The 13,317-nt window shown below is 43.7% G+C and overlaps 1 protein-coding gene across 1 annotated transcript in view; it reads right to left on the bottom strand.

Moving 5' to 3' along the window:
• Positions 1-4,351: 4,351 nt before the first annotated feature.
• The window catches only part of LOC135574256 (zinc finger protein 85-like), a 38,166-nt gene continuing 29,200 nt past the window's right edge, over positions 4,352-13,317 (bottom strand). The window contains exons 2-3 of the mRNA XM_065025227.1: positions 7,261-7,710; positions 4,352-6,632 (exon numbers count right to left, since the gene is read on the bottom strand). Of these exons, the coding sequence (XP_064881299.1) occupies positions 4,783-6,632; positions 7,261-7,710 (2,300 nt within the window). The 3' untranslated portion in view covers positions 4,352-4,782. The remainder of the gene's footprint in view (positions 6,633-7,260; positions 7,711-13,317) is intronic.

Genomic DNA, 13,317 nt, shown 5'->3' with positions numbered 1-13,317 from the left:
TCCATAGGACAACAATCAGTCGTATATTGCACAAATCTGGCCTTTATGGAAGAGTGGCAAGAAGAAAGCCATTTCTTAAAGATATCCATAAAAAGTGTTGTTTAAAGTTTGCCACACGCCACCTGGGAGACACACCAAACATGAGGAAGAAGGTGCTCTGGTCAGATGAAACCAAAATTGAACTTTTTGGCAACAATGCAAAACGTTATGTTTGGCGTAAAAGCAACACAGCTCATCACCCTGAACACACATTTACATTACATTTACATGTAAGTCATTTAGCAGACGCTCTTATCCAGAGCGACTTACAAATTGGTGCTTTCACCTTATGACATCCAGTGGAACAGCCACTTTACAATAGTGCATCTAGGTCTTTTAAGGGGGTGAGAAGGATTACTTTATCCTATCCTAGGTATTCCTTAAAGAGGTGGGGTTTCAGGTGTCTCCGGAAGGTGGTGATTGACTCCGCTGTCCTGGCGTCGTGAGGGAGTTTGTTCCACCATTGGGGGGCCAGAGCAGCGAACAGTTTTGTCTGGGCTGAGCGGGAACTGTACTTCCTCAGTGGTAGGGAGGCGAGCAGGCCAGAGGTGGATGAACGCAGTGCCCTTGTTTGGGTGTAGGGCCTGATCAGAGCCTGGAGGTACTGAGGTGCCGTTCCCCTCACAGCTCCGTAGGCAAGCACCATGGTCTTGTAGCGGATGCGAGCTTCAACTGGAAGCCAGTGGAGAGAGCGGAGGAGCGGGGTGACGTGAGAGAACTTGGGAAGGTTGAACACCAGACGGGCTGCGGCGTTCTGGATGAGTTGTAGGGGTTTAATGGCACAGGCAGGGAGCCCAGCCAACAGCGAGTTGCAGTAATCCAGACGGGAGATGACAAGTGCCTGGATTAGGACCTGCGCCGCTTCCTGTGTGAGGCAGGGTCGTACTCTGCGGATGTTGTAGAGCATGAACCTACAGGAACGGGCCACTGCCTTGATGTTAGTTGAGAACGACAGGGTGTTGTCCAGGATCACGCCAAGGTTCTTAGCGCTCTGGGAGGACACAATGGAGTTGTCAACCGTGATGGCGAGATCATGGAACGGGCAGTCCTTCCCCGGGAGGAAGAGCAGCTCCGTCTTGCCGAGGTTCAGCTTGAGGTGGTGATCCGTCATCCACACTGATATGTCTGCCAGACATGCAGAGATGTGATTCGCCACCTGGTCATCAGAAGGGGGAAAGGAGAAGATTAATTGTGTGTCGTCTGCATAGCAATGATAGGAGAGACCATGTGAGGTTATGACAGAGCCAAGTGACTTGGTGTATAGCGAGAATAGGAGAGGGCCTAGAACAGAGCCCTGGGGGACACCAGTGGTGAGAGCACGTGGTGAGGAGACAGATTCTCGCCACGCCACCTGGTAGGAGCGACCTGTCAGGTAGGACGCAATCAAGCGTGGGCCGCGCCGGAGATGCCCAACTCGGAGAGGGTGGAGAGGAGGATCTGATGGTTCACAGTATCGAAGGCAGCCGATAGGTCTAGAAGGATGAGAGCAGAGGAGAGAGAGTTAGCTTTAGCAGTGCGGAGCGCCTCCGTGATACAGAGAAGAGCAGTCTCAGTTGAATGACTAGTCTTGAAACCTGACTGATTTGGATCAAGAAGGTCATTCTGAGAGAGATAGCGGGAGAGCTGGCCAAGGACGGCACGTTCAAGAGTTTTGGAGAGAAAAGAAAGAAGGGATACTGGTCTGTAGTTGTTGACATCGGAGGGATCGAGTGTAGGTTTTTTCAGAAGGGGTGCAACTCTCGCTCTCTTGAAGACGGAAGGGACGTAGCCAGCGGTCAGGGATGAGTTGATGAGCGAGGTGAGGTAAGGGAGAAGGTCTCCGGAAATGGTCTGGAGAAGAGAGGAGGGGATAGGGTCAAGCGGGCAGGTTGTTGGGGCCGGCCGTCACAAGATGCGAGATTTCATCTGGAGAGAGAGGGGAGAAAGAGGTCAGAGCACAGGGTAGGGCAGTGTGAGCAGAACCAGCGGTGTCGTTTGACTTAGCAAACGAGGATCGGATGTCGTCGACCTTCTTTTCAAAATGGTTGACGAAGTCATCTGCAGAGAGGGAGGAGGGGGGAGGGAGGAGGATTCAGGAGGGAGGAGAAGGTGGCAAAGAGCTTCCTAGGGTTAGAGGCAGATGCTTGGAATTTAGAGTGGTAGAAAGTGGCTTTAGCAGCAGAGACAGAAGAGGAAAATGTAGAGAGGAGGGAGTGAAAGGATGACAGGTCCGCAGGGAGGCGAGTTTTCCTCCATTTCCTCTCGGCTGCCCGGAGCCCTGTTCTGTGAGCTCGCAATGAGTCGTCGAGCCACGGAGCGGGAGGGGAGGACCGAGCCGGCCTGGAGGATAGGGGACATAGAGAGTCAAAGGATGCAGAAAGGGAGGAGAGGAGGGTTGAGGAGGCAGAATCAGGAGATAGGTTGGAGAAGGTTTGAGCAGAGGGAAGAGATGATAGGATGGAAGAGGAGAGAGTAGCGGGGGAGAGAGAGCGAAGGTTGGGACGGCGCGATACCATCCGAGTAGGGGCAGTGTGGGAAGTGTTGGATGAGAGCGAGAGGGAAAAGGATACAAGGTAGTGGTCGGAGACTTGGAGGGGAGTTGCAATGAGGTTAGTGGAAGAACAGCATCTAGTAAAGATGAGGTTGAGCGTATTGCCTGCCTTGTGAGTAGGGGGGAAGGTGAGGGGTGAGGTCAAAAGAGGAGAGGAGTGGAAAGAAGGAGGCAGAGAGGAATGAGTCAAAGGTAGACGTGGGAAGGTTAAAGTCGCCCAGAACTGTGAGAGGTGAGCCGTCCTCAGGAAAGGAGCTTATCAAGGCATCAAGCTCATTGATGAACTCTCCGAGGGAACCTGGAGGGCAATAAATGATAAGGATGTTAAGCTTGAAAGGGCTGGTAACTGTGACAGCATGGAATTCAAAGGAGGCGATAGACAGATGGGTAAGGGGAGAAAGAGAGAATGACCACTTGGGAGAGATGAGGATCCCGGTGCCACCACCCCGCTGACCAGAAGCTCTCGGGGTGTGCGAGAACACGTGGGCGGACGAAGAGAGAGCAGTAGGAGTAGCAGTGTTATTTGTGGTGATCCATGTTTCCGTCAGTGCCAAGAAGTCGAGGGACTGGAGGGAGGCATAGGCTGAGATGAACTCTGCCTTGTTGGCCGCAGATCGGCAGTTCCAGAGGCTACCGGAGACCTGGAACTCCACGTGGGTCGTGCGCGCTGGGACCACCAGATTAGGGTGGCCGCGGCCACGCGGTGTGGAGCGTTTGTATGGTCTGTGCAGAGAGGAGAGAACAGGGATAGACAGACACATAGTTGACAGGCTACAGAAGAGGCTACGCTAATGCAAAGGAGATTGGAATGACAAGTGGACTACACGTCTCGAATGTTCAGAAAGTTAAGCTTACGTAGCAAGAATCTTATTAACTAAAATGATTAAAATGATACAGTACTGCTGAAGTAGGCTAGCTGGCAGTGGCTGCGTTGTTGACACTACACTAATCAAGTCGTTCCGTTGAGTGTAATAGGTTTCTACAGTGCTGCTATTCGGGGGCTAGCTGGCTAGCTAGCAGTGTTGATTACGTTACGTTGCGTTAAAAGAACGACAATAGCTTGCTAGACTACACAATTATCTTTGATACAAAGGCGGCTATGTAGCTAGCTATGTAGCTAGCTACGATCAAACAAATCAAACCGTTGTACTGTAATGAAATGAAATGAAAATGTGATACTACCTGTGGAGCGAAGCGGAATGCGACCGGGTTGTTGAGTGCGGAAGTTCTATTCGGTAGACGTTGGCTAGCTGTTGGCTAGCTAGGCAGTGTCTCCTACGCTAACACTACACTAATCACCATCCCCACTGTCAAACATGGTGGTGGCAGCATCATGGTTTGGGCCTGCTTTTCTTCAGCAGGGACAGGGAAGATGGTTAAAATTGATGGGAAGATGGATGGAGCCAAATACAGGACCATTCTGGAAGAAAACCTGATGGAGCCTGCAAAAGACCTGAGACTGGGACGGAGATTTGTCTTCCAACAAGACAATGATCCAAAACATAAAGCAAAATCTACAATGGAATGGTTCAAAGAGACATACCCCAAGCGACTTACAGCTGTAATCGCAGCAAAAGGTGGCGCTACAAAGTATTAACTTAAGGGGGCTGAATAATTTTGCACGCACAATTTTTCAGTTTTTGATTTGTTAAAAAAGTTTGAAATATCCAATAAATGTCGTTCCACTTCATGATTGTGTCCCACTTGTTGTTGATTCTTCACAAAAAAATACAGTTTTATATCTTTATGTTTGAAGCCTGAAATGTGGCAAAAGGTTGCAAAGTTCAAGGGGGCCGAATACTTTCGCAAGGCACTGTATATATATATATATATATAGTGTATCCAAACTTCTGACTGGTACTGTAAATCTATTTACACATGAAAACTTGGGCCAAATAAAACCACCAACGGGCCGCCTATTGGAAACCCTGCATCAGATCTGGACATCTTGTATCTATAGATCTGTCTACGACATTGAGTGTTCACAACTCTCCAACACCATCCCTCTGTTGTTCACCTAAAAACTGGTGGTTGTCTGAACTGCAGATTGTCCATTTCATACACAGAGAGCAGCAACATTACCTGTTAGGTTCAGACAACAGTCCCATTATATAATTACTGTCACATTGGACTGAGCAGGATCAGGAGGACCAGTTAGAGTTGGGCCACAGGTGTATCTCAATACTCTCTTCGTCTCCTCTCTGTGTCCTCATTTACTTTCTCTGTGGTTGTTTTTCACGTGTTAGCAGATTAGTCTTCTGAATTAATATTTTATCACAGACTGAGCAGCCATGATGTTTCCGATTGAAGCTTTTCCCACAGTCCCCACAACTACATGATTTCTCTCTGGTGTGAGTTAGTTTGTGCGTAGTTAAGGTCTGTTTGCGATTGAAACTTTTCCCACAGTCACCACAGGTGAATGGTTTCTCTCCTGTGTGAATCAGCATATGTCTTCTTAGGTCCCCTTTCAGAATAAAGCTTTTCCCGCAGTCAACACAGCTAAATGGTTTCTCTCCTGTGTGAGTCAGTATATGCCTCATTAGGACCCCCTTCTGAATAAAGCTCTTCCCACAGTCACCACAGCTAAATGGTGTCTCTCTGGTGTGAGTTAGTTTGTGCGTATTTAAAGTCTCCTTGCGATTGAAACTTCTCCCACAGTCACCACAGGTGAATGGTTTCTCTCCTGTGTGAGTCAGCTTATGTCTCCTTAGGTCCCACTTCTGAATAAAGCTCTTCCCACAGTCACCACAGCTAAATGATTTCTCTCCTGTGTGAGTCAGTAAATGTCTACTTAGTGCCCTGTTCTGAATAAAGCTCTTCCCACATTCACCACAGCTAAATGGTTTCTCTCCTGTGTGAGTCAGTTTATGTTCAGATAGGTGCCCTATCCGATTGAAGCTTTTCCCACAGTCACCACAGACAAATGGTTTCTCTCCTGTGTGAGTCAGTTTATGTTCAGTTAGGCTCACCTTCCGAATGAAGCTTTTCCCACAGTCACCACAGCTAAATGGTTTCGCTCCTGTTCGAGTCAATTTATGTTCAGTTAGGCTCACCTTCCGATTGAAACTTTTCCCACAGTCACCACAGCTAAATGGTTTCTCTCTAGTGTGAGTCAGTTTGTGCGTAGTTAAGGTCTCCTTCCGATTGAAGCTTTTCCCACAGTCACCACAGGTGAATGGCTTCTCTCCTGTGTGAGTCAGTTTATGCCTGGTTAGGAAATCCGTGCGATTGAAGCTTTTCCCACAGTCACCACAGATAAAGGATTTCTCTCCTGTGTGAATCCTCATGTGCTTGGACAGATCTCCTTTGAGTTTGAAGGTCTTTCCACAAAAGGGGCATGTGCAGTGTTTCCCACTGTGACAGAGTCGGACATGGGCCTTCAGTTTACAGGTGGAGTTGTAGCGTTTTTGGCAGGAACTACATTCACTGGGTATCTTACTGAAGAGAGTCACATGTCTCTGCAGGTCAGCTTTCAGAGCAAATTTTGCACCACAGTCATGGCAGTGGTGAGTTTTTCTAGATGTGGTGCTGGATTTGGAACAGTGTTTCTCCAATGGTGGACTGGGATCCAATGGTGGACTGGGATCCAATGGTGGACTGGGATCCAATGGTGGACTGGGATCCAATGGTGGGCTGCTGTCAAGTCCTACTGGGTCAATGCTTACAGCTGAACTGTGGCTGGAGGCATTGTTTTGATTATCTGGAGGGTCACAGGGAATGTTGAGACCCTTTAGGTGGGTCACAGTGACAAAAGGTGTGAGATCCACTGGTTTAGAGTCTCTCTCTCTGTTCTCCACAGTCTGGGTTTGGGGAAGAGTCAAGGACTGAAGTGGGTCCTCCTGATCACATTCACTTTTCACACAGGAAGGAGTGAATATAGAGTCTTTGGTATCAAATAGACCTTGAAGTTGCTCTTCCTCCTGACTGGTCCTGACTTCCTCCTGTTCCTCTTTAATCTGTTTGGTCTCTGGGTCTTTCTGTCCCAGACTGGGGCTCCACTCCTGCTCACAGTGCTGCTGCTCAGGGGGAACCTCCTCTTCAGAGACAGAGATCTGCAGGGAGTCTGGAGGGAAGGAAGAGATGTTATTTATATAACACAGAATTAAATAGAACACTTGAATCACGTGAATTATAGATCTCAACGATTTTTGAATTGAAAATGTCTTTATTGGCATTGATCCTAAATAATATCAGGAGCTAAAATAATGTACAATACAGATAAATAGTTTCTGCTCCCAAACTTGATATTTTAATAAAGCTTGTACACGTCCTAATCATTTGAAAGATTTCTCAGAAAACTAGATGTTCTGATCACCGTATGCTTAGTAGAGGTCGACCTCTAATGCTTACTTCTATTATGCCCTCCCAGCGTTGAAGATGAGCAGAGTCAGGGGTCTACAGGACCGATGCCGTACTCAGCCTACTGACATCACTATAATATGGAATTACTAGTGTGAACGTAAACATACTCACCGTCTCTAATGAAATGCATTGGAGTCAGAAAGGCTGTGCTATATAAGCTATTTCAATGATCTTTTCTTGACAGATAACTTTTTAGTTATGCCTGGTGAATCTTAGCTATATTATAAACTGTTCTTTAAAAATGGGTGCAATGGAGATCCCTGTTACCGGAAACAGTTTATTAACTAAGTAGAACCGTAGCTAGCTAGGTATTAGATCTACATACGAACCTATTCTACATAGTTGTATCTCTGGTGTCCTCCGCAGCAGTCTCCGTAGCAGATCATTCTCCTCCTGGTACTCTGCTACTGTTTCCTCAATCGCACCAAAAATCTCCACAGCAGCAGACGCCGTTAAACATTCATTTAACAACACACTCAACAACTGTAGTTTAGATGTTTTCAGTGGACTGAGAATTGGGTGTTCAGCTAGTACGGCTTCTTGACATGGGTCCTCCAGATCACATTCACTTTTCACACAGGAAGTAGTGAATATGGAGTCTTTGGTATCAAAGAGCCCTTGAAGCTGCTCTTCCTCCTGACTGGTCCTGACTTCCTCCTGTTCCTCTTTAATCTGTTTGGTCTCTGGGTCCTTCTGTCCCAGACTGGGGCTCCACTCCTGCTCACAGTGCTGCTGCTCAGGGGGAACCTCCTCTTCAGAGACAGAGGGCTGCAGGGAGTCTGGAGGGAAGGAGCAGAGGTTTACACTCCCCTATGTATTTATTTAGACAGTGAAACTAACATTTACAAATGTGTCTCTGTACTCCAGAATTTGGGATTTGAGATCAAATGTTTTATATGTGGTGACAGTTAAGAACGTCACCTTTTATTTGAGGGGATTTTGATGATATCTGTTTTACCATTTAAAAATTAAAGAACCTTTATGTATCTAGTCCCCCAATGTGAATTAGGCAGAAGCCTTTAGATAAGTTAACGTAGCGTAGTGTATTACAGTAGTCAGAAGCATTTGGATAAGTTAACGTAGCGTAGCATATTACAGTAGTCAGAAGCATTTGGATAAGTTAACGTAGGGTATTAGAGTAGTCAGAAGCATTTGGATAAGTTAACGTAGCGTATTACAGTAGTCAGAAGCATTTGGATAAGTTAACGTAGCGTATTACAGTAGTCAGAAGCATTTGGATAAGTTAACGTAGCGTATTACAGTAGTCAGAAGCATTTGGATAAGTTAACGTAGCGTATTACAGTAGTCAGAAGCATTTGGATAAGTTAACGTAGCGTATTACAGTAGTCAGAAGCATTTGGATAAGTTAACGTAGCGTATTACAGTAGTCAGAAGCATTTGGATAAGTTAACGTAGCGTAGTGTATTACAGTAGTCAGAAGCATTTAGATAAGTTAACGTAGCGTAGTGTATTACAGTAGTCAGAAGCATTTGGATAAGTTAACGTAGTGTATTACAGTAGGCAGAAACATTTGGATAAGTTAACGTAGTGTATTACAGTAGTCAGAAACATTTGGATAAGTTAACGTAGTGTATTACAGTAGTCAGAAGCATTTGGATAAGTTAACGTAGCGTATTACAGTCAGAAGCATTTGGATAAGTTAACGTAGCGTATTACAGTAGTCAGAAGCATTTGGATAAGTTAACGTAGCGTATTACAGTAGTCAGAAGCATTTGGATAAGTTAACGTAGCGTAGCGTATTACAGTACTCAGAAGCATTTGGATAAGTTAACGTAGCGTATTACAGTAGGCAGAAGCATTTGGATAAGTTAACGTAGCGTATTACAGTAGTCAGAAGCATTTGGATAAGTTAATGTAGCGTATTACAGTAGTCAGAAGCATTTGGATAAGTTAACGTAGCGTATTACAGTAGTCAGCAGCATTTGGATAAGTTAGCGTAGCGTATTACAGTAGTCAGCAGCATTTGGATAAGTTAGCGTAGCGTAGTGTATTACAGTAGTCAGAAGCATTTGGATAAGTTAACGTAGCGTATTACAGTAGTCAGAAGCATTTGGATAAGTTAACGTAGCGTATTACAGTAGTCAGAAGCATTTGGATAAGTTAACGTAGCGTAGTGTATTACAGTAGTCAGAAACATTTGGATAAGTTAACGTAGCGTATTACAGTAGTCAGAAGCATTTGGATAAGTTAACGTAGTGTATTACAGTAGTCAGAAGCATTTGGATAAGTTAACGTAGCGTATTACAGTAGTCAGAAGCATTTGGATAAGTTAACGTAGTGTATTACAGTAGTCAGAAGCATTTGGATAAGTTAACGTAGCGTATTACAGTAGTCAGAAGCATTTGGATAAGTTAACGTAGCGTATTACAGTAGTCAGAAGCATTTGGATAAGTTAACGTAGCGTATTACAGTAGTCAGAAGCATTTGGATAAGTTAACGTAGCGTATTACAGTAGTCAGAAGCATTTGGATAAGTTAACGTAGTGTATTACAGTAGGCAGACGCATTTGGATAAGTTAACGTAGCGTAGCGTATTACAGTAGTCAGACGCATTTGGATAAGTTAACGTAGCGTAGCGTATTACAGTACTCAGAAGCATTTGGATAAGTTAACGTAGCGTATTACAGTAGGCAGAAGCATTTGGATAAGTTAACGTAGTGTATTACAGTAGTCAGAAGCATTTGGATAAGTTAACGTAGCGTAGCGTATTACAGTACTCAGAAGCATTTGGATAAGTTAACGTAGCGTATTACAGTAGGCAGAAGCATTTGGATAAGTTAACGTAGTGTATTACAGTAGTCAGACGCATTTGGATAAGTTAACGTAGCGTAGCATATTACAGTAGTCAGAAGCATTTGGATAAGTTAACGTAGCGTATTACAGTAGTCAGAAGCATTTGGATAAGTTAACGTAGCGTATTACAGTAGTCAGAAGCATTTGGATAAGTTAACGTAGCGTATTACAGTAGTCAGAAGCATTTGGATAAGTTAACGTAGCGTATTACAGTAGTCAGAAGCATTTGGATAAGTTAACGTAGCGTAGTGTATTACAGTAGTCAGAAGCATTTGGATAAGTTAACGTAGCGTAGTGTATTACAGTAGTCAGAAGCATTTGGATAAGTTAACGTAGTGTATTACAGTAGTCAGAAGCATTTGGATAAGTTAACAGTAGTCAGTTTGGATTTACAGTATTACAGTAGTCAGAAGCATTTGGATAAGTTAACGTAGCGTATTACAGGAGTCAGAAGCATTTGGATAAGTTAACGTAGCGTATTACAGTAGTCAGAAGCATTTGGATAAGTTAACGTAGCGTATTACAGTAGTCAGAAGCATTTGGATAAGTTAACGTAGCGTATTACAGTAGTCAGAAGCATTTGGATAAGTTAACGTAGCGTATTACAGTAGTCAGAAGCATTTGGATAAGTTAACGTAGCGTAGTGTATTACAGTAGTCAGAAGCATTTAGATAAGTTAACGTAGCGTAGTGTATTACAGTAGTCAGAAGCATTTGGATAAGTTAACGTAGTGTATTACAGTAGGCAGAAACATTTGGATAAGTTAACGTAGTGTATTACAGTAGGCAGAAACATTTGGATAAGTTAACGTAGCGTATTACAGTAGTCAGAAGCATTTGGATAAGTTAACGTAGCGTATTACAGGAGTCAGAAGCATTTGGATAAGTTAACGTAGCGTATTACAGTAGTCAGAAGCATTTGGATAAGTTAACGTAGCGTATTACAGTAGTCAGACGCATTTGGATAAGTTAACGTAGCGTAGCGTATTACAGTAGTCAGAAGCATTTGGATAAGTTAACGTAGCGTATTACAGTAGTCAGAAGCATTTGGATAAGTTAACGTAGCGTATTACAGTAGTCAGCAGCATTTGGATAAGTTAACGTAGCGTATTACAGTAGTCAGCAATTTGGATAATTAGCGTGGATATTACAGTAGTCAGAAGCATTTGGATAAGTTAACGAGCGTAAAACAGTAGTCAGAAGCATTTGGATAAGTTAACGTGGCGTATTATTACAGTAGTCAGAAGCATTTGGATAAGTTAGCAGTGTATTACAGTAGTCAGAAGCATTTGGATAAGTTAACGTAGCGTATTACAGTAGTTAGAAGCATTTGGATAAGTTAACAGAAGTAGTTATTTGGATAAGTTAACGTAGCGTATTACAGTAGTCAGAAGCATTTGGATAAGTTAACGTAGCGTATTACAGTAGTCAGAAGCATTTGGATAAGTTAACGTAGCGTAGTGTATTACAGTAGTCAGAAGCATTTGGATAAGTTAACGATGGCACTAGCGTATTACAGTAGTCAGAAGCATTTGGATAAGTTAACGTAGCGTATTACAGTAGTCAGAAGCATTTGGATAAGTTAACGTAGCGTAGTGTATTACAGTAGTCAGAAGCATTTGGATAAGTTAACGTAGTCTGAAGCATTTGGATATTACAGTAGTCAGAAGCATTTGGATAAGTTAACGTAGCGTATTACAGTAGTCAGCAGCATTTGGATAAGTTAGCGTAGCGTATTACAGTAGTCAGCAGCATTTGGATAAGTTAGCGTAGCGTAGTGTATTACAGTAGTCAGAAGCATTTGGATAAGTTAACGTAGCGTATTACAGTAGTCAGAAGCATTTGGATAAGTTAACGTAGTGTATTACAGTAGTCAGAAGCATTTGGATAAGTTAACGTAGCGTAGTGTATTACAGTAGTCAGAAGCATTTGGATAAGTTAACGTAGCGTATTACAGTAGTCAGAAGCATTTGGATAAGTTAACGTAGCGTAGTGTATTACAGTAGTCAGAAGCATTTGGATAAGTTAACGTAGCGTATTACAGTAGTCAGAAGCATTTGGATAAGTTAACGTAGCGTATTACAGTAGTCAGAAGCATTTGGATAAGTTAACGTAGCGTATTACAGTAGGCAGAAGCATTTGGATAAGTTAACGTAGTGTATTACAGTAGTCAGACGCATTTGGATAAGTTAACGTAGCGTAGCGTATTACAGTACTCAGAAGCATTTGGATAAGTTAACGTAGCGTATTACAGTAGGCAGAAGCATTTGGATAAGTTAACGTAGTGTATTACAGTAGTCAGACGCATTTGGATAAGTTAACGTAGTGTATTACAGTAGTCAGAAGCATTTGGATAAGTTAACGTAGCGTATTACAGTAGTCAGAAGCATTTGGATAAGTTAACGTAGCGTATTACAGTAGTCAGAAGCATTTGGATAAGTTAACGTAGCGTATTACAGTAGGCAGAAGCATTTGGATAAGTTAACGTAGTGTATTACAGTAGTCAGACGCATTTGGATAAGTTAACGTAGCGTAGTGTATTACAGTAGTCAGAAGCATTTGGATAAGTTAACGTAGCGTATTACAGTAGTTAGAAGCATTTGGATAAGTTAACATAGCGTATTACAGTAGTCAGAAGCATTTGGATAAGTTAACGTAGTGTATTACAGTAGTCAGAAGCATTTGGATAAGTTAACGTAGCGTATTACAGTAGTCAGAAGCATTTGGATAAGTTAACGTAGCGTATTACAGTAGTCAGAAGCATTTGGATAAGTTAACGTAGCATATTACAGTAGTCAGAAGCATTTGGATAAGTTAACGTAGCGTAGCGTATTACAGTAGTCAGACGCATTTGGATAAGTTAACGTAGCGTAGCGTATTACAGTACTCAGAAGCATTTGGATAAGTTAACGTAGCGTATTACAGTAGGCAGAAGCATTTGGATAAGTTAACGTAGTGTATTACAGTAGTCAGACGCATTTGGATAAGTTAACGTAGCGTAGTGTATTACAGTAGTCAGAAGCATGTCCACATATTCAAGGTCGGAACCATCCAGGGTGGTGATGCTAGTCGGGCATGCGGGTGCAGGCAGCGATCGGTTGAAAAGCATGCATTTGGTTTTACTCGCGTTTAAGAGCAGTTGGAGGCCACGGAAGGAGTGCTGTATGGCATTGAAGCTCGTTTGGAGGTTAGATAGCACAGTGTCCAATGACGGGCCGAAAGTATATAGAATGGTGTCGTCTGCGTAGAGGTGGATCAGGGAATCGCCCGCAGCAAGAGCAACATCATTGATATATACAGAGAAAAGAGTCGGCCCGAGAATTGAACCCTGTGGCACCCCCATAGAGACTGCCAGAGGACCGGACAGCATGCCCTCCGATTTGACACACTGAACTCTGTCTGCAAAGTAATTGGTGAACCAGGCAAGGCAGTCATCCGAGAAACCGAGGCTATTGAGTCTGCCGATAAGAATATGGTGATTGACAGAGTCGAAAGCCTTGGCGAGGTCGATGAAGACGGCTGCACAGTACTGTCTTTTATCGATGGCGGTAATGATATCGTTTAGTACCTTGAG

This window comes from Oncorhynchus nerka, linkage group LG12, assembly GCF_034236695.1.
Source record: "Oncorhynchus nerka isolate Pitt River linkage group LG12, Oner_Uvic_2.0, whole genome shotgun sequence".
Lineage (NCBI taxonomy): Eukaryota > Metazoa > Chordata > Actinopteri > Salmoniformes > Salmonidae > Oncorhynchus > Oncorhynchus nerka.
The sequence above is the reverse complement of the archived record's forward strand: the minus strand, read 5'-3'. Positions and strand labels throughout refer to the sequence as shown.